This window comes from Ursus arctos, unplaced genomic scaffold (assembly GCF_023065955.2).
Source record: "Ursus arctos isolate Adak ecotype North America unplaced genomic scaffold, UrsArc2.0 scaffold_28, whole genome shotgun sequence".
NCBI lineage: Eukaryota > Metazoa > Chordata > Mammalia > Carnivora > Ursidae > Ursus > Ursus arctos.
This window is the reverse complement of record NW_026622963.1, coordinates 9,383,684-9,404,016: the sequence shown is the minus strand read 5'-3', so window position 1 is coordinate 9,404,016 and position 20,333 is coordinate 9,383,684. Positions and strand designations below refer to the sequence as shown.

Below are 20,333 nucleotides of genomic sequence, written 5' to 3'. Positions count from 1 at the left end.
CTGCTAGGGCCTCATCATTTTCTTTTTGTTGATCCGAGGGCTGGTTGTACATGTTTTCTCTTTGTGAAAATACTTCTCTGTATGCATGTTATATTCCAATAAAAATTTAACTGCAAAAGAATACACCTTAGGACATTGCCTCAAAAATATACAGTGCAAAATGAGCAAGATAACAAAGAGAAATAGGCAAATCCACAATCATGGAAGGAGATTGGGGCACACCCTCCTCAGAAATTAATAGAGCAAGCCGAACAAAACATTAGTGAGGAAATAGAAGACATAAACAATAAAATTAGCAGACTTGACCTAATGAACACGTAATCATGAACCTAATTCGATAATGAACATTTTCTTCAAACATACATAAACCTTCACAAAAATTCACTACATACTATCCCTCAGAGCAAGATTTAATACCCTATAACCAATACCATACAGTCCAAATTCTCCGACAACACAACCAAATCTGTATCAAAAAACAAAAGTGTCAGGAAAAACACACACACATACATTTGGAAATTTAAAAGCGTGTGTCTAAATAATTCATGAATCAAAGAACAAATCTCACGAAATAAAATATTTAAAACTAAATGACAATGCAAACACTACCTATCAAAACTTGGGGCCTGCTGTTAAAATGGCACTTAGGGGGACATTAATAGCTCTAAAGGCATACATTAAAATGAATAAAGTTTAAAAATTAATGAATTAAGAACTGAACTCCAAAAGTAAACACGGGGAGTTGTATTGGTCTGAGTCAGAGGGAGCCCATGCCAGAAGTCGCTGCAGCGTTACTCAGAGAGAAAATTATTATGTTGGGACCAGCAGGGTTCTGGGCAACCTCACGAAAGAGGTCCGTGCGCCATTGTGGTGTGAAAGCAGCAAAAGACCTTTGTGAGCGTTTCCAGTGGGAGCTGAGTCATGCCTGCAGACCTCTCAGACTTCCCCCTAGCAAGCATCACCACCAGGCTGGCCCTGGTCCACAGGCTAGCTCTCCATACAGCTGGTACGGAGTAAACGCTCTGCTTAATTTACAGTCGGCCCCACACTCCAGGAGTACCTGACAGGAATAGCACCTGTCAGCTCTGCCCTGACACTGTGCTTAGTCCCCTGCCTGACTTGGCCCAGGTGACATCAGGTCTTACACTCTCCCAGGACCACCATTGCTCAAGATGAAGGGGAGTAGAGCCCTAGACCCCTGGTGGGGTGTGGATGGTGGAGATAACACCCTACACGTTCCCTTGGGGAGCCTGAACTGAACCAGATGGGAAGCTCTCCTGAACTGGGGTGTTGTTAATGACACCACTTTTATTTCCATACAGATATATGCATGTTTAGAAATGCATGCAAAAACGGTCTGAAAAGATACATGCTACCCTGCTAAGACTGATTACTCCTGGGGAGAGCTCTGGGATTGCAGGGGGGGGGGGTCAAGGGAAGTTTCATTGAATCGGTTACTCAATAATTTTAGGACAAGAAAACGCTACTTATGTAATATAACAACAATTCTGTAGAAAGAGACTGGAAAGAATGTAAAATGTTAACTATGGTTTTCATTGGATGGAGTTTATATAAATAATAAATTATTTTTTCTTGTTTTAAAGATTTTATTTATTTATTTACTTATTTATTTATAGACTTTATTTCTTTATTTCTCAGAGAGAGAGCACAAGCAAGGGGAGCATCAGGCAGAGGGAGAGGCGGACCCCCCATGAGCGGGGCTCAATCCAGGACCCTGGGATCATAACCAGAGCCAAAGGCAGATGTTTAACCGTCTGAGCCACACAAACGTCCCTGTTTATTTTAATTTAGAGGGAGACAGAGCATGTGCAAGTGGGGAAAGGGGCAGAGGGAGAGGGAGAGAATCTCAAGCAGACTCTGGGCTGAGCATGGAGCCTGATATGGGGCTCGATCTCATGACCCTGAGATAATGACCTGAACCAAAACCAAGAGCTGGACGCTCAACCAACTGAGCCACCCAGGCGCTCCAATAATCAATTATTTTTTCTATATTTTTCATTTTTCTATGACAACATTACCCACAGAACTTTCTGTGATGATAAAAATGTTCTGTATCTCTGTGGCCCAGTATATAGTAACCACTAGCCACATGTGGCTATTGAGCACTTGAAGTGTGGCTAGTGTGATGGAGGAACTGAATTTTTAATCTTATTTAATGTTAATTAATTAAATTTTAAATTTTTAAAAAAGATTTTATTTATTTATTTGACAGAGAGAGAGATAGCCTGCGAGAGAGGGAACACAAGCAGGGGGAGTGGGAGAGGAAGAAGCAGGCTTCCCCCTGAGCGAGGGGCCTGATGCGGGGCTCGATCCCCGGACCCTGGAATTACACCTGAGCCGAAGGCAGGCGCTTAAGGACTGAGCCACCCAGGCGTCCCTAAATTTTAAATTTAAATAACCACATTGGCCAGTGGCTACGTACTGGACAGTGCCCTTCTACCCCGAGTACATAATCTGTGGAGGCCTTATTTCCAAGGGTTATTTTTCCATTTTTAAAAATCGAGGTATAACAAGTATAATAAAGTGTACGAATCTTAAATCTATAGCTTGGTGAATTTTTACACCCATAAACACTCATGAAATCACCCCCCAGAGCAAGATGGAGAACATTTCCAGCACCTCAGAACACTCTTTTCGATGACCCTCCCAATCCTGGTCAGTACCTTCCAACACTTCTGCCTTCTTTCCCCCCAGATTAGTTTTGCCTGCCTGGAACTTCACACGAATGAAATCACACGTTACGTATTCTTTTGTGCCTGGCTTCTTCCCCTCAACGTTACGCCATCCATGCTCTTGTGTGTAGTTGCAGCTTGTTGGTGTGGGTTTTTTTCATTGCTGTGTGCTGTTCTGTTCTAAGGATATGCCACAATTTCCCCCCATTCTACTCTTGGTGGATATGTGGGTTATTTTCAATGTGGAGCATTGCAAATAAAGCCATTACGGACACTCTTGCACTCGTGTCCACCAAAAAACCCATTTGTCTTTTGACGGGCCTAAGTGCTCGCTTCTGTTGGGTAGATGCCCAAGAATGAAATTGCTGAGTCGTGAGCTATAATGTATCTTTCGCCTTGCATACTGTCAATTATTTTTCCAAAGTGGCTTTACGCACTTACATTTAATCATGCGTAACTTTTATAATTGGGAAAAAATTGCTCTTTTGAGAAATAAGAGAGACAGCAAGAGAAACTCTTTTTCTAGACTAACTTCATAAGCAGTAGCAAATTTAACAATATAGAAAATACACCCTGAAACTGATTTATAGAGAGGTATCAGAAGGAGGTTTGCCTTTGTGGCTAAGAGCTCTGCGGCCAAGTACAAACCTCAACCCTGCAAATCACCAGCTATGTGACCTTCAGCAAATTACTAACCCTCTCTGCTTTTTGTTTTCCTTGCCTAAGTTGGAATGATATTATCACCACACAAGATTATCATGAGGATTAACAAAATAATGCTTATAAATTCTATAGTATGTGTGTGCCTGAAATATGGTAAGAGTTCAATAAATGTTAGCCACTGTTGTTATGATTAATAAGTAATTTTAATTTAATTTAATTAATTTTAATTAATTACTTATTGTTAATATTTATTAGGTGACCATTAGCATTTTTAGTCTGTCTAAATACACAATAAGCCACTTTTACTAAAACAAGCATTGGTAATTAATTCTCCACTCCCATTCTTTCCCTATTTCAACACTGATCAATTCTTACAAGTTCCTCTCTGGTGTGTATGATTGTGGCAGTTTTCTTTCAAATGGTTGGACGCCTCGAATGGCTTTTAGACTCAATTTAAGGGCCAGTTTGTTGAATGTTGCTGAGAGAAAGTGCATCTAATTTGCCAAAACCAAATTAACTCCTAATACACAAGGGGACATGTTTAAGCAGTAAACGGTTGATAAAAATATAAACATTTATTTTCCTTATTCCATGCGGACGAAAACTTAATTATTAAACTTACATTCACATGTCCAGACAAAGCATGTGCAATTAGCACAATTTAAAAAATCATATCATCTTCAGATTACCTAAATTACTTACTCAACCAAGGGATGGTACGAAGTCTTTCCAACTGATTTAACCCAATGAGTTGGTTTTATTTTCTGCCCATCATGAGGTCTCTGGATGGCTTTTCAAAAAATCCATATCAACTCTCATTAGGAAAACTGGCCATATTTTGAATTAAATGCTAATACTGCAAGACATTTTCTAATTCAATCTCTTTTATATGCCAGTCACAGCAGATCTTCCATTTTCAGTATATTATTCTCTATTGAGTCCTAAGGCAAAATCATGTCATTGAACACATATTGCAGGTGGGTGTGTTACAAATGCAATCAATTAATTGACACATTACAACTGAAATGGCTCTGCTTGCTCCATCCCCAATTTTCCAACAGAATTGCTCTTGGCAATATCTTCGTGTTGGCGATTTACAAGGTCAAGGTATTTGTTAGGTCCGACTGCGCAATTTTTGGCCTCTACATGGGGCCTTCCTTAGGTCCTAGTCCCTGAGCTCCGCTTTTTGGGCAGAAAATGCACTTTATCCCTGAAAGGTAAAAGTCCCCCAGTTTCTCTTGCTGAGTTGCTCAGACGTCATGGTTCTTTCCCTGCGAATGATGCCCCCTGTTGTGCAGAGGGTCCCTCGGTCCAGGTGGAGTATATCCTAACTGGGGAGCTGGTATTAACGAATCTGAGGCAAGACAGTCGTAGCAAGATGCCTGCCACCCGCTTTCCTTTACCTGCCAAAACGCTTCGCCCTGAGATCAAGGAGGGAAAATCAAGGTTAGCATCACCACCAGGGATTAACTGTCCAAACATTTACTGACTCAAGTAATCTTTAGAAATGTTAGCTTTAGTTGTGGTTGTTATTCCATTGTCATGGGTGGAGGGCTGCATTCCAAACACAAGATTAGGAAACATTGGACCCCGTTCCAGATGCTTCTTCCTCAAAGAAGCCCTGTATCCCTTTGTCCTTTTGTATTAACGGACTTTCTCTAATGATCTTCAAGATGGTTCTCATTCCAGCTGATCTTTAGGAGACACTTTGGTGGGGGCCAGGGGGGGCCCTCCTTTCAAATCACCTTTCTGCAGACAGGTTTCCAATCTGATTCAAGGCCACATCCTGGGCATCTGGTTTCTGTAGCTCAAAGAATTACTGCTCCTGATAAATTGCCCTGAGTTCCAAGGCTACTGCTGTCATATTGTATTCTCTGAGCATTTTCCAGGTCCCCTCAATAAGGGCTTACAGCACAAACACACACACACACACACACACACACACACACACACACACACATACACACACACTCCTCAACCCCCTCAACCCATTGGACTCCATTCCCTTGCCACATCCAGGTAAGTTTTATGACAAAATACACAGGAGAGAGAGCTAAGCTAGCACAGGACCTGGAGACACGGGGCGGGGAGGGGCGGGATCTGCATTGAATGGAAAGCTTTACAGCCCCGGAGTGAGGAGTGGAGATGGGTACTATACTTGCAGACCTCTGTGGGTTCTCATAGAGATGTGCCAGGGGCAGAGTCAGGCCTAAGGGGTGGAAAAGAGGGAGAGACAGGTTTTAAACTGCTCAACAGTTGGTGTCTTGGGGAGACAGAGTGACTAGTGAGCTCCCCCTAGTAGAGGCAGACAGGCTTGAGCAATGGAATGTAGAAAGGGCTCACGGTGACCCCCTGGCTAAATACAGAAGGGCCCACCAGGGGACCCATCTCAAAATGTCCATAGGTCCTAACTGACCAGTGGGCTACTTACAACCAGGCACAGTTACCAAAAAGGGAAAATTCCACAGTCACCATATCGGCCCCTTTCCCCTTTTAAAATCTTCCCCCTTTTAAAACAGCCCCCACCCACTGCCTCAGTTGCAGACAGCCTCTCCCCTGGGGTCCTGCCCCCCCTTGCAGTAGACCCAATAAGACCCGATCTCCTTTGTTCTGCCTCAGATGAGTTCTTCCCCCTCCCACCCTGCCACCGGCTTCTACCCAGTCATCACCCCACCTTTGGGGACCGTCATCTGATCTGGACAAACAGCCCATGTAGACACCACACCCATCCCTGGATAAGCACTGTGGAGGTCCTACAACCAGCTGATGAGGGCTCTGTAGAAAAGAAGGAAGCCTCAACTAGGTTTCAGGGTTCCTTCCAACACTGGGATTTTAAGATTTTCTTTGAGGAAGAAATAAGGGAGACACGGGAAGAAATAGAGAACAGAGAGGAGAGATGGGGAGGAAAAGAAAGAATAAAATTTAAAAAGAAACAGGAAGGAAGGCCAGAGGCTGGAGACCATTCTGTGCATGTGCTAATCATTGGTCCCTACAGAAGCTGGTAAGGGCCCGAGGGGACTGGTATCCCCATGGGCAGTCAACAGAGTGTCACGGCACCCTGGTCCTCCGCCGCCAGCACCCACCTGCTCCTGTCCTTCGGGCCTAGCTTTGCCCTGAGAGCACCAGGCTAGCTCCTCGGTGTATGTTCATCCTTTAGGGAGCCTGGCCCGGGACAAAGGAGGGGCCGAGCTCTCAAAACTCTGCACATCCCCCCGGGGCACTCAGGATTCTAGCGGGGCTCCAGGAAAACCCCTAATCCTTAGGACAGGGAAGACAGGAAGGATCCCTTCTTTCCCCCTTCCCTCTATACCCATGACCAGAGAATTGGGTTAGGCCAAAACTGCTAAGCACTCCTCCGCCCAGCCAGGCCTCTGCCAAATGCAATCACGTGGGTGGATTCCTGAACCAGTTATAGAAATTGAGCCAGTCCCTGCCCGCTGCTCAAAGGCAGCATTTTCAAGTAAAACAAAGCTTTTATAACAAAAGATTGTATTTCTGAGCTGTCTCCCTGACAGTGAGGTGAGCTGCAGGGGCAGGGCTTGAGCTGCGACTCTTAGAAGGGACTTTTTCTCTGACACAGGTTTGCCGGGCTGAGCAGGGAACCAGGGCTCTGGCCCTGGGAAAAAACCACAGCCACCGCCTCTGCCAGGAGACAGGCGAGAAGAGGAGGTTGGGTATCTGGACTGGTCCAATTAGAAAGTCTTGATACCCACAGACAGGGTGAGGGAGAAGAGATTGGAAGCTGGAGAGTAGGGATAGAATCTTTATCTGCTCCCCTATTTCTATGCCTCTCCTCTTAGGCCTCCCTTCCTGGCCATGTTGTGGGGGGACTCAGCTGAAACAGACGGCCCGCCCAACCCCAGCACAGTGCACTGGTCAGGACCATAGCACCCGCTCTCCATCCCTGTTTGTTTCTGTTCTCCTCCATACAAGAAGCCTCACTTTTAGGACGATTAAATCAGTGTGCTTTCTACAGGGGTATCCACCTCGACCCACCCCAAGAGACTCACAGATCTTGTCAGTTGTCCATCATTCACTGAGCACCCCCTTCCAAGCACACACACACACACACACACACACACACACACACACACACCATCATAGCGACTGTGTCCACCCAAGGAGGATTTGGCACCTCCACAACACAGGCACACACCCCGGAGCTCTCCGCGATCAGTCTGCAGAGATCCCGCCCCCCGCAAACCCTCCCCACTCATTTCCAGCCTCCCCGATCCCACGTGGTTTCGCCCCCTGCATCCCGGAGTTGGAGGCACCAAGAAAGAGCAGGAGCCGGGTGTACACACCTGGCAAAATCACAGAACAGTCAAACCAACACGAAATTACACAAAGGATCCCAATGGGAGGATCCTGGGGGCTCCTTCCTTCTGCGGTTTCCTCCAGCATCCCCTAGGCTTCCTTCCTCAGTCCCCCGACAAAGAGTCACCAAGCCCAGTTCAAATCGATTGTTTTATTGACTGTTTACACACAGACGCCTTTAGAAAAGGGCGCAGGCTCCGGGGCGGGGGGGACTACTCCGCCCCGGGCCGCGCTTGTGCTGCGCTTCGAGGACTGGCTGGTCTCGACGCCCGAACCCCCGCCCCCCACCCCAATCCCGACGTTTACCTTCAAGAATGAAAAAAGGACCCCGCCCCAGTCGCCGCGCCGCGTCCACCCACCCGCCCCCTCCCTCCCCGCCCACCTGTCTGCCCGCCCGCCCCCCCTACACTACACGGTCACACTTTACAGAACACAGACTTCTCCTACAGAGCACGCTCGTCTAGGACTACACGCCAGGCAAATACTGTTCTCGTGGAAGGAGGGGCGGGGCGGGGCGGGGCGGGGCGAGGAGACGCGAAGACCGAGGGGCTTTTTTCTATCCGGATCCCGCCACACGGTCACGCGCAGGCTTCGTGCGAACCAGACCTGGCCCGGGGATACCGCAGTTGGCTTCCTTTGCCCCCCGCGCCCCTCGAACGGAGGTTTGGGCCACGTGCCGCAGCGGAAGCGGAGCTGTGGAGTGCTTCGAACTCGAAACCCACAACGAAATTCAGCCAGAACCAACCCCACGCTCTCCGCCTGAAAAGGGAGCGCGGTTCCGCGGCGCTTTAAGTTAGGAGAGAGGGAGAGAGAAGGCGGATTCCCCGCCCCACCCCCTCACTCACATCCAATTTTCCCAGAGGCTGGGAAGGGGGTGTTAGCACCAGACCCGGAGTGTCGCTGTCTTTGGGAAAAAAACAAAAACAAAAACAAAAACGAAAACATGAAAATCGGAGCGCGGAGCTGAAAGGCGCCCCAGGCACCCGGCTTGGCTCCAGCGGATCATAAGCGGTTTGGGGGTGGGGGGTGGGGGGACAGAAGGGTTTGTTTCCCAGTCGGAAGGGGGCTTTGAAACTAAAACTAGGAAGTTGCCACCGAGTCCTGGCTTCTGGGACGTGCACCCCGGAAAGGATGGAGTAGGCGGGACCCTACAGCGCTCCACGGAAGGGACATCAGCTGCGGGTCCAGGGCTGACCCCGGGCCACAGCGTTACCACCAGATATTTCCAACGTCTTCTCCGTTTCCTCTGGTTCCAGAGCCCACGGTGGGGCAGGCTGCAGAGCAGATTTCGCAGATAACAATTACGGCGGGAATGGAGAGGCGTGGATTTCAATGCTTCACGGTCAGCGGGTGGTGTATTATGGGGAGAGAGAAGAGCCAGTAACTGTGCTTGCCGTGGAAGGGAATTGAGCCCACAAAGACAATGACGATAGTGGTGGCCGGGGACTGGTGCAGTCTCGTCCCACTCCCCTCTAGAAGTCCCCAGTAGTGAAGGTTGGGGCCGGTAAAGGAGCAGAGTTAGTAAAGGTTGCGGGTGAGGTGGTGGGCGTTCGTCCTGCGAGCCCTAGGCTTCTGCTCCCAGGCACCCACGGTGGGGGATGGGAATGGGCGGGCCAGTCGGGCTGGGGGTTCAGCCTGCCGTCTGCCTGTAATTGCCATTAATTTCCTGGGCGATGTTGACCGCCTCGGCGCCCAGGGGCAGCCGATCACTGTACTCAGAGCCCGCCTCGAATTCCTCTTGGTTGGCCTTGGACTGGGACTCCACCAGCGAGCAGGCCACCAGACTCTCCTCCCGCTGCAGGTCCCCAACTGGTTCCCCCTGCTCCGCGTCTTCGTCGAGGCCCTCCCCGGGTGCCTCCTCTGGCTCCACGACGTCTGCCCCGCCGCCTGCGGGGTAGCTTTTCTCGGACTCGAGGTAGGAGGCACGCGGGTCGAAGTCGGCGGCGATGCGTTTCTCCATGGGGTCAGGGGCCTGTGGCCGCAGTATAAGACGATAGGGCTTACCCGGGTGTTTGGCCAAAAGATGGCAGCAGGCGGCGCCCAGCAGGGGCACGGTGGCCAGCACCAGGAGGAACACGCTCACCGCCACGATGACCAGCAGCGAGGGCAATTCCTTCTTGGTGGCAAACACCACTTGCACGTGGCAGGCCTCGCCTGCCAGCGCCAGGCACACTGAGTAGTTAGTGCCAGGCCGCAGGCCGCGGAACCAATAGGCGTTGACGCCCTCCTCCACGCGCGACCACTGCACTGCTGCGCCACCCCCAGCTGGGCACAGATAGAGCAGGCGCAGCGGCCGCCGCCCGGGCCGCCCGGCTCCCCCAGCCCCGCCGGGCCCAGATCCCCAGCGCGCCGCCAGCGGCGTCAGCTGCACCCGAGCCTCGCGCTCCGCCACGTCCAGCGCGATGACGCCCAGCTCAAAGACGTGCTGCTTGAGCTCTGCGCTCTGGTTGAATGCGTGGTTGGACACGTACCGCGAGGGGTCCCCGTGGCCACAGCGTTGCTCCTCCACCGGATCCGCAGAGACCTGGTCTTCTGCTTCCTCTCCCTCACCCGCGTCCTCCTCCTCGGGCCCCGCCTCCGTCTCCCCAAGGACGCTAACTCGGGCCACGCCTTGACCTTTGATTTTGCCCTCGGGCTTGGAGGGTAGAACGCTGTTGCCCCGGCCTTTGGCTGTGGACTTGCGCTCAGAAGTAGGGGCCTGCCCTTCAGAGTCTCCCCCAGCGCCAGGAGCGTGCTTTGGGGGCCCAGCCGCCGCCACTGTCACGCGTAGCGACGTGGAGTTGGCGCCCAGCTCATTGTGGGCACGGCAGGTGTAGACGCCTGCTTCCTTGGCACTCAGGAGGGGCACCAACAGGGAACCGTTTGTGAGGGCCAGGAAGCGCGGGTTGGCTGGGGGCGCGGGCCAAGCGGGTGCTGGAGTCGGGGTTGGGGCCTCCGTCTGCGTCGGCCCGTCCCCATCTCCTTCCTCCTCCCGGTCTTCCGCCCCATCCCCGGTGTCCTCCCCGCTCAGGACGGGAGGCTCTAAGACTATGGTGCCACCTGGGATCTGAAGTTGCCATTGCAGGCGGGGTGTGGGGTGTCCTTCGGCGACGCAGTGTAGCATGAGCGCCAGGCCGGCGGGCAAGGGGCTGCCTGGCGCCTCAGGCGGCGGCTCAGCACTCAGACGCACGCTGGGCGGTACGCAGGACAGGGCGGGCAGGCGGTGCACCGGCACCCCCTGCAGCGCGGGAGGCGAGGCGCACGCGATGGAGTCGGGCTCCGGTAAGGAAACCCTGGTGCTTGCGGCCCAGGCCTGCAGCCACAGGAGGCTGCAACCGCAGTGGAAGGGGTTATGATAGAGTTGCAGGTGTGACAGCGCGCTTAACGCATCGAAGGTGCCGGGAGCCAGTGTACGCAGGCGGTTGTTGTTGATGCGCAGGGAGCGCAGGTCGGGCAGCGCACCGAGTGCGTCCCGGGGCAGCGAGCCCAAACGGTTGTGGTTCATTTTGAGCAGCTGCAGCGCGCTCAGGTTACGAAGGTCGCTCCACGGAAAGCTGGATATGAGGTTGTGGCTTAGGTCGAGGTTCTTGAGCTGGCTCAGCACCGCCAGGGCGCCCGGCTCCACCGTGCGCACCTCATTGTGCGCCAGCCACAGCGACGTGACCTGCGTGACTTCGGCGAAGGCCCCACGCCGCAGCACCGTGATCTTGTTGGCCGACAGACTAAGCGTGGTCACGTTGGCCGGCAGTCCTTCCGGCACCTCGCGCAACTCCTTGTACGCGCAGTCGGCGAACTGGTGCGCGTACTTGTCCACGCAGGCGCACGGCTCCGGGCACGCTCTGGCCACTCCTAGCAGAGCCCAGGCTAGCCACAGAGCCCGCAAGGGCACCATCGCGGAACCTGCGGATGGAAGCCAGGGGAAGACAGGAGAAGGTGACTTAGGAACCCCCGCTTCCCTCCCCCTATTAAGCTCTGCCTCCGCAAACCCGTCTAGGGCAGGTCCTAGGGCTCCAGTAACCTTCTCCTCTGTGCCCAGGAGTCTCTCTTGAACACGAGTGGGGCTCAATAAAAGTCTCAGGATTCAATGCATGCTCTCTCTCGGGGCCCTGACTTCCTTTTCTAGCGGACTTGTACCTCGATTCTTCCCCCCTACCTGTCCGTTCAATCTGGCACTGGCCCTCCAGAGGCTCGGTGCTCACCTGTCTGCTCTGGGTCTGCCCTGACCCCTATTTGTGTTTCAAAGCCTTCGTTTAACTCCGTGAAAAGGATACACAGGAAAAGTATTTTTGTCCATGACCTGTGTCCTTCCTCGAACTGTTTGTCCCACGCACAGCACTGGCACACGCGCCCAATCACACAACAATACAAACACACGCTGGGCACCGCCATCAAACTGCCAACTTGTGCAGGGGTTTGGAGGTTCCCAGCACATTTCCTAGCACGCAAACGCAAAGACACCCAGACATGGACACACTGGAGACCTCATTGTTCTGTCAGCTGAACCTAGCATTCGTACAGCGCTCTCCCTCGCGGTGCTTTCCTGTTGTTCATTGTGCGAGCTGCCAGACACAAGGACACAGTCCTCAAGCGAACCGACCCGCACACAGGCACACAGGCGCGCGCTTGCGCATGCACAGAAGCCCTCCACCGAGACCGAAATCCCAGCCGATCGGCAATGCCCACAACTTGCGGCGGGAGGCGGGAGGCGGGACCCGGGGGCAGTAGACTCGCAGGCCCCCCTTCGTCAGACCCCGAAGCAGCCGGCCCTGGGCTGCAACTCCCTCGAGGGGAAAGCCAGGGTTGCTGTGTCAACTTCCGTCTGAGGAAGGAGGTCCTCCCCCATGCTCCCCAGGAGCATTGAGGGAGATGTCACTAAAGATCCTCCCTCCCATCCCCGAGGAACCCAGACGGCTCCCAGAGGGTCCCCAAAGGACAGGTCATGGTGCAGGATTCTGCCCCTTTACTGCAGCTCCACGATGCCTTAAACCTACCCCCCCCCACACGCCAACGGCCAATAAATCCTTATCCCCAGCCACACAAACGTGCTTACACGAAGACTCCCCGCTCCCACCTAGGGCTCCTGGCTGGTTGGGCAGTGCCCCTCCCACATGCCTGTCTTTGGGAACCCGGGTTCCTCTCGCCCCTTTGCTCCCGGGGAAGGGCCCCTCCCCACCCCACCTCTCTGTGGTCTCTCCCCCCACCCCACGACAGCACCAGCGGGTTATGGTACCCCAGGTGGGAACACCCACACCTGGGTCGAGGTTGTGGGGCACTCCCCGCGGCTTACCCGCTGCTGCTCGCTGACTCTCCGCGCACTGCCCTCGGGCTGCAACCCCTTCTCCAGACTTGAGGTCTCCGAGCCAGGACACTGCCCAAGGGCTCTTTCCACATCTGTTGCTGGCTGTGGAAAGGACAGGGGAGGGGCAGAGAAAGGGACAGATAAGTACGGGAACCTCCCTGGCCCTAAGGTCCCGCTTCAGTTTTTCCTTATGCTTCTGTTCCCCCCACGTCTGGCTGGCTGCAGACTGAAGACAGTCCTCGCGCGCTCCCGGCTCGGCAGGGACGCGCACAGCCTCTCCCACCTCTCGCATCATCCACATTTGTTAAAGCCGTAGAGGCTCTCCCCGAGGCTGAGACACGTTGGTCTCAAGGGGCGACCTCCACACCCACCGCCCTCGTCTGGGCTCTCCCCAGTTCAATGCACACCCATACCCCACCTCCCCCCACATTTACACATCTGCAGATGTTGCCACTATCACTAATCACACAGCCGCCCCCCTCTCCGACCCGCCACGTTCAAACACATTGGTAGACACACACAGACCTTCACACCCTCCACACGGTCGACCTTCACATGTTAGAATTATCCATCATCATGTAATAATAACCGAGTCAATGTGTTGAGGCCTCCCTATGTTCACACGCATTTCCAAAGGCACACCTTCACCCGGGACACTCTCTATTCTCCCCCTCCCGCACGCACACACATTCACCCTCACTCACCCTCACGCGCGGGTCCCGCCAGGGCCGGGGAGATTCGCTGCTAATTGAATGCAAGTCGCTTTTACGCCCCGCAACACGTGAGACAAACCATCTTTGAGGAATTTGGGGGAAGGCAAGGCGCACGACGGAAGGGGGGGCGTGTCTTTGCCTTTAAACTCTTTTTGCAAATGCGGGCTGTGGCACAGACAGACCTGAAGTAGGACCTGCTGAGCTGCGTGCGGCCGGGCTCGCACGGACCCTTCCTCGCCGCACCCCCCTCCCCACTAGCAGCCTCCTCCCCGAAGCCACGTTCAACACGATGCATAATTGATAGTGTTAGCAGAGCGCCTCACCCTCCCTGCTATTTTTGCTCGATCTGGGTAGATGCACGTCCTGGTCTACCCCGCCCCCTGCCAGTCCAACCCGAAGACGGGGGCGCACGACCCCGCGGGGCTGCGGGGAAGCAACGCCTGCACCCCCGCCCGCCACCGCCCCTGCCCAGCCTCTTAAGCCTTACTCTTTGCGGTCTCGTTTTTTGGTAGCTAAACCAAGCCCTTGAAGCCCCCGACCCAACACGCCGGCCTGTGCGCACAGTCGGGTGCGGGGGGGGCGCGCAGTATCAGCCTAGCCTCCCCAGAGGGCCGTCCTGGGCGCACCCAAGCGCCTCACCCTCGGGTCTTGCCAGCTACAGGAGAATGGGGCACCGGGGCTGTGGCAGGCAACAGCGCGGAAAGGGATGGTTACAAAACGTCTGTTCCTCCAGAGCAGTGTGGGCTGGGAACTTAAGGCCGGAGCATCTCTCTCCCTGTCCCTCCCTCGCCAACGTCTTCACAGCCTCACCAGCAAAGGCACCGTCAACCCCACACACTTAGCCCCCAAAGCCTCCGCGGCCCGCCACCGCCAGCATGTCTCACACCCTCACACAACAGCCGGCCTCAGCAGATTCGAATACTCGCTGTTCCCGACTCTCGCTCCCTGTCTCTGGCGAAAGCCCGACATTTCTTTTAGCGACGAGGGGGTGGAGACGCAGGAATGTCGAGGCATTTGGCTAAAACTCGATGTCTATCTCCTGCACTGCCCATTGCAGTCCTGGAGACAGGGTTGCTGGCCAAAATCGGGAAGGGAGTACAGGCTCCAGGAGACCCCCGGAAAGCCCCCCCCCCCCCCCCCCCCCCCCGCCTTCCCTGGTCCTTTCCGTAAACATTGAGCTCTCGGGGCACGCGCGGCCCCTAAGCCCTCACCCCAGGCCGGGGGGTCCTCTGGCGGTGGGTCGATGGCCCGGGTTTGGGGCCTCTGAGGAGATCAATCTCCCGATTTGAGTGTTGAGCATTTTAATGAGCTGGGGAAGTGGGGAAAGAGAGACGGACGAGGAGAGCTGCAGCTAAAGAGACTACCGACCGGGCGCTCCGAGGATCCTTTGTAAATTAAATATGAACCGACCCGCGCACGCAGCTCCGCATCCCTCCCTCTCTCCTACTCCTGCGGTCGCTGCAGGCGCCCCAGCTGGCTGGGACCAGCACCTCTCCTTCGGACCAGAATTGAGAACCCAGAACTTCACTCCTCCTGCCTGGGCTTGTGATTCCCCACAGACGACCTAGGGGGAAGGCACAGGGGCCCCCTGAGAGGGATGGTGTCTTCAAGGAGGGTGGAAGGGTGACAGCGCCTTGACTCTGCGGTGGGACAGCGCGAGCGGCGCCCTAGTCTGGGAATGAGTCCCTGCGGCTGGGCCAGGGAGGGGCGCGGCCGGCAGGTCTGGTACAACCTCTTTGTCCGCGGAGCAAGGGCGGGGGGCGTATTGAGAACGCCGAGGGGGGCGGTTCCTCGAGCCTCGGCCCTGGAAGAGGTGTCTGAGAGGCGAGGGAGCAGTAGCGAGGTTGGACAGTCCGGTTCCGGGCCTCGGATCCCGGAGACTTTCCTGGGCTCGGGGGAGCGGCGAGGGTCATAGAGGCGGGGACCGAAGCTCGTGGACCCTCCACCCAGTTTTCACCTTTTTTCTGGTTCTTTCTGCCTTCTTCGAGGAGGCGGAAGCTAGGCAGGCGGGCGAGGGACAACTTGGAAGCGTTGATGGACTAGAAGACAGAGGCTGGGGAGTAGAAGGGAGAATGGGCTCGCTCCTTCTCCGCGGAGAGCTTCCCAGACCCGCAGGGACCCGCCCCGCCAGCGTCCCGGGAGCCTCCGGGACCCGGGGGCCAAGTAAGACCCCTTTTCCTTGGCTCACTTGCCAGGGATGCAGAAGCCAGGGGAATTCGGCAGGGAGATAGGGCTCCGGGGGCCAGGAGGGCGGCTAAGGATGTGGTGGCCACCCAGGCGAGGGCTCGGACTCCCGCGGGCCCCTGCGACTCCCGCCCACTCTCCAACAAGCGCTTTTGTTCCCCGAGCCTGCCCCGGGGAAAGACAGCCCTTACCCCCGCCTTCGACCCCGGAGCGCCCAGTGCCTGCCCTGGCAGTGTCCGCCGAGGCCCGGGGTGGGAGCCACGACTCCAGGATCAGCCTCCGGGCTCAGCTAGGACAGCACAGCACGTTTCTCCCGGCGCCGCCAGGGCGCGCAGGAGCAGGTCTGATGTCTATAATGTTAATAATGGTACAGTTACTGAGGGGCTGGGGAGCCAGAGCGAACACACCACCCCCGCCGCCGCCCACGTCTTTGATCGTTAAAGAAACAGGCATCTAATCAGGTGCGTGGAAGTAGGTGTGGGGAGAAAAGGGATTCAAGGTTCTAAGCCGCCTGAGTGGGGGGTCCCAGAATCGGAATCTGTAGAATCCGGGCTCAGGCTTTTTGACCAGGTTGGGGTCCAGACCCTAGACAGACGCAGGAGCTGAGGGCTGTGTGGCTCCGGGCAGATTTTTGCGGATTGACTTTTAACTTCAACTTCTCAGACCCGGACGGTGCGGGGGGTGGGGCGGGTTGGAACCCAGTGGACCCGCGCAGTCTTTCCTGCGTCTGTGTGGACGCAAGATCTCTTTTCCAGGCCTGGTTCGTGAGCGCCCCCTGCTGGAGACCGCTTGCCGGGCGCAGAGGCTGGGGCAATGGCTGCCGGAGGCTGGAGCCCGAGGCTACGCGGTGCGCGGTCCCCTGCTCTGCTGTACAGCGGCGCGATGTTCCCGAGAGGCGGACGCTTACCCAAGGCACCGAAGCATTCCTTCTCATGCCCACTCAGTCTACGTCCCAGGAATCTGCAGCCTCCTCTCCCGTGCCCAACACCTGCACAGCCCCCGCTTCGCACCCCACTGTGTTTCCGGCACCCAGGGCACCATAGACACCCTCTGGATACCCGTTGAACGAATAGTCCCTGGCGCGATCCAATGAGCTCAGTTCTCCTGGGAGGAAACCTTCCTGAATGCCTTCCTCACCAACACCCCCACCCTCCCCGGGCAGGGTGAGCGCTTTCTCTTTGAGTCCCCTAGGAAGATTCTAGAACATAGTCCTTAGGTCTTATGACTTTGTCAGGGACCTAAAATGTCCGAGATCTGAAAAAGAAAATCTGTTGGCTCTAAGAGGAGAAAAAAAAAAACCCTACGAGATAGGAAGTAATAGATGTTTAATGAAAAGTTCAGGACATGTAACGCCGTGTGAACGATTCAGTTGCAACTGCTCGCCCTTGTATTTAGTGTGGCAGGCGGGTGATTTAAGGGATGTGGGAAAGCTTCAAAAAGTCAGAAAGCCCGGGCCCATGTGGGCATCACATACTCGCTGCATCGAAGCCGGCCCAGTCCTTCCTGCAGCTGCATTCCCGCAGGATCCCTGAAACACTCACGGCTCCCACCTTGCAGCTCTGCAGTCTGTCCCTCTGCCTCCCAACACACATTCACACGGTGTTCCTACCTCTCTCCCCAAGAAGCTGCTTTCTTTTTCCAATTTCTGGCAGAAAGCTCACCCTTCTGGGAAGTCAGTCCCTGTCTATGATAGCCCCTCCCACCTTCCATCTCAGCTTCCCCTCATACACACTCAATGGAGTAGTTAGGAGGAAAGGTTTTAGCATCAGACTACTAGCTGTGTGACCTTGGCCAAGTTACTTAACCTCTCTGTGCCTCAGGGGGGAAAAGGCATAAATAAGAATATCTATTTTATTAGGTTGCTGTGAAGATTAAAAGAGTCAATGTATGCAAAGCACCTAGTACCTGGCACTTAGTGCTCAGAAATGAGTTATTTTTTTCAACAATAGCCAGAATTAGCCATCCTTATTACCTTCCAGAGCTGGGTACAGATATGATGAGATGTTCTGCGACACTGCCCCTACATGCTTGTGCCCTGCCTCCCCCACAGGGAGAAGGACCTTGGCCCTGCCCCCACATGTCTCTCCTCACTCCCTCTCCGCACCACCCCCCATGGCACAGGCACAATCGGAATTACTATTACGTTGGTAAAGATCTCTAGTCTCAGATACTGAAACTCCGGTTCTCATGCTTGTAGCTGTCACCAGTGCGCCTGTTTGGAAAGAGACCTGCAGCTGTAACCCTGGTGGAAGGTTTTTCATTAAAACCACAATCTGTTTAAGTATTTATTGGGCTCTGTGACTTTAATTACTTTCTAGGGAAAAAAAAATCCACATTTGCATATGGGAAGACTGTTGATTTCAGAGGAAAATAGCAACCTGTGGCAGTTTGCTGGAGGCAATGGGAGGAATTTCCTGAATGGTTCAAATGAACCTCGACATTATTAATAATCTGGGATCCAGTCCACAACCTTCCTCCTAGTGCTTTCATGAAATTAGCTTAACGTGCTGGCAAGGCCCTTTATTGCCATCAAAATTAACGACAGCTCTTCCAGTGGCATCTCATGTAATTATCTGGGTCTGTGCTTGTCTCCCTGAAGACGGGGAACTCCTGCCTGGGAAGAGGCAACACTCCTGCCTGCGAGGGGCAACGTGCTTAGCTGTTCCACCCGGCCCAGGCAAGACTGGATGTCCCCAGAGTGGGGAGTCTTGGGCCGCCAGCCCCTCCACAGTAGGCTGAAGCAGGGTAAAGGACGGTTTCCATCTGCAGATAACAAAATTCCCCTCTCAAGTGTTTTAAACTGTATGGGTATCATCTCACAGGGAGGAAGCAGGGCTGGCTTCAGGGCTGGTTGATCCAGTGGCCCAGTGACATCAGCAGGCCCAGATTCTGTCTCTCTCCTCTGCCACCCTTAACGGGGCTTCTGCCTGAGACTTGTGTCCCTTGATGCCATTGGAGGGCTTCAGCAGCAGCTGGGGTGATGGGCTTGGTGGTAACAGACTAGTAGTGGAACAGAGAGACTGGATTCCCTTTCTAGAAGCCACAGCCTCTCCTTTGGTCTTATCAACACCTATTGACTCAGGACTTCTCATCTCTGAGGCAATCAGTGGTAAAGGGGATCGAATTGATTGGCTGAGAGTAATCAGCTAGCCCTGAAGTGGATGTTGAAATCCCAAGATGATCTATAGGCAAGAAATCCCCTTTAAAGAAAAGTGCTGGGGGGGTGGCATGATCAGAGTAATCTACTGTTGTGTCAAAATGAATTGAAATGAAACTGACCATAATTAGAACCAACCATATTAGATATCATATTAGACAGTAAACCACATGAGACACCGTATCTGGAGATTAGACGAGTCTATGTCCACCGTCTGTGACTAGGATCAGGGCACAGCGTGTGACCCGGATTAGGGAGCTCCCTGGGGTAGGTATCCATAAAGCTAGAGAATTCTCTGCTTTCACAGAATTCTTGAAATGATAAAAATTTGTTCTTGGAAATGCCTGTGCTGGGATCCAAAGCTATTTTGAGAGCCGTGGAAGCTTCAGTCTTCGGTTGGATATTTATGAACAGGAGATGTTTATGAACTCAAAGATGTTCCTACATGACTTCACATCCTGAGCTCGTCGCCTGGTCCCATGGCGGGGAAGAGAGGCACTTTGCTGTTGAGGTGGAAGACAGGAGGAAGAATTGTCCCCAGGTCTTAAGAATGTGGAGGCAGCGCAAAGCTGCCAGCTTCAGAAACTCCTTGTGTGACCTGAAGCGACTCCTGTCCTCTCGGCTTCTAGGTCTCCATGCTTGAGAAGGGAGGAGGGCGGGCTGCTGCGTGAGCTGGGAGGCCCTTCCAGTGCTGCTGATCTCTGAGATCCTGGAGCTTGGCGCTGTGGCTTTAGAAGGAGCCACTTTGCAGGTTAAGTTGGAGTATCTAGGGGGTCTCTGCCCAGGCTTCCTGCAGAGGGAGGTCTTTGGAAAGTCTGGGAACCCTTGCTTGCCTTCTTCCTCATGTCCCTGGACAGTTTCTTTGTTTTCCCTTCCACCACGCTGCGCCTGGCTCCTCTCTTGAGGTCATCAGCACGCCTGGGCCAGGAGCTAACCGCCCCCTCCCCAAAACTGCTGTGCAGTGCTCCGAGGGCAGGGGGAGTCCTCCTGCTACAAAACGCATCTTGAAAGCCTTTCACATAGCAGAATTCAGGGCGTGTGTGTGTGATCATTAGAAATTAAATCTGATCACTGAATATTTCAGGAGCCTGGTGTGTAGACCCAGGACAAATCACCAAGGTGGCCCGGGGCTCCCTGACCCGTAGGGGCGAGCAGAAGCAAGACATGACTCTTCTTGCAGTACTGGCCACTCCTCTCTGCTCTGCGACCCTCTGTTCTCTGTCGCCTGGTGCCATCAGTGGAGAGAGGTCACAGTAAACACTATTCTGAGACTCCCCCTGAGCTGACCCATGCGGCCCCCATCAGAGACCATAGGGCAGGGCCCAGGG

The 20,333-nt window shown here is 54.0% G+C and overlaps 1 protein-coding gene and 1 long non-coding RNA gene across 5 annotated transcripts; one reads left to right on the top strand and one right to left on the bottom strand.

Annotated features, from left to right (window-relative positions):
- Positions 1-7,821: 7,821 nt before the first annotated feature.
- ISLR2 (immunoglobulin superfamily containing leucine rich repeat 2) lies at positions 7,822-16,209 on the bottom strand. Of its 4 annotated transcripts, XM_026478495.4 has the most exons (4): positions 16,040-16,209; positions 15,622-15,717; positions 12,940-13,053; positions 7,822-11,552 (listed from the first exon to the last, which is right to left on the bottom strand). In XM_026478495.4, exon 4 carries the CDS (start codon positions 11,542-11,544, stop codon positions 9,304-9,306), a length of 2,241 nt encoding a protein of 746 aa, XP_026334280.1. In that variant the 5' UTR covers positions 11,545-11,552; positions 12,940-13,053; positions 15,622-15,717; positions 16,040-16,209; the 3' UTR covers positions 7,822-9,303. The 4 variants fall into 4 exon arrangements, with proteins under 4 accessions (XP_026334280.1, XP_044247916.1, XP_026334281.1 ...); XM_044391981.3 differs by lacking the exon at positions 15,622-15,717; XM_026478496.4 differs by lacking the exons at positions 15,622-15,717; positions 16,040-16,209 and adding an exon at positions 13,656-13,875.
- On the top strand, positions 15,484-18,134 carry LOC130541974 (uncharacterized). The gene is made up of 2 exons (XR_008956141.1): positions 15,484-16,309; positions 16,604-18,134. It is a non-coding gene; the product is annotated as an uncharacterized LOC130541974 (long non-coding RNA).
- The last annotated feature ends 2,199 nt before the right edge of the window (positions 18,135-20,333 follow it).

Excerpts from the sequence above, each read along its gene's own strand:
- ISLR2 (XM_026478495.4), bottom strand. The coding sequence starts at position 11,544 with ATGGTGCCCTTGCGGGCTCTGTGGCTAGCCTGGGCTCTGCTAGGAGTG.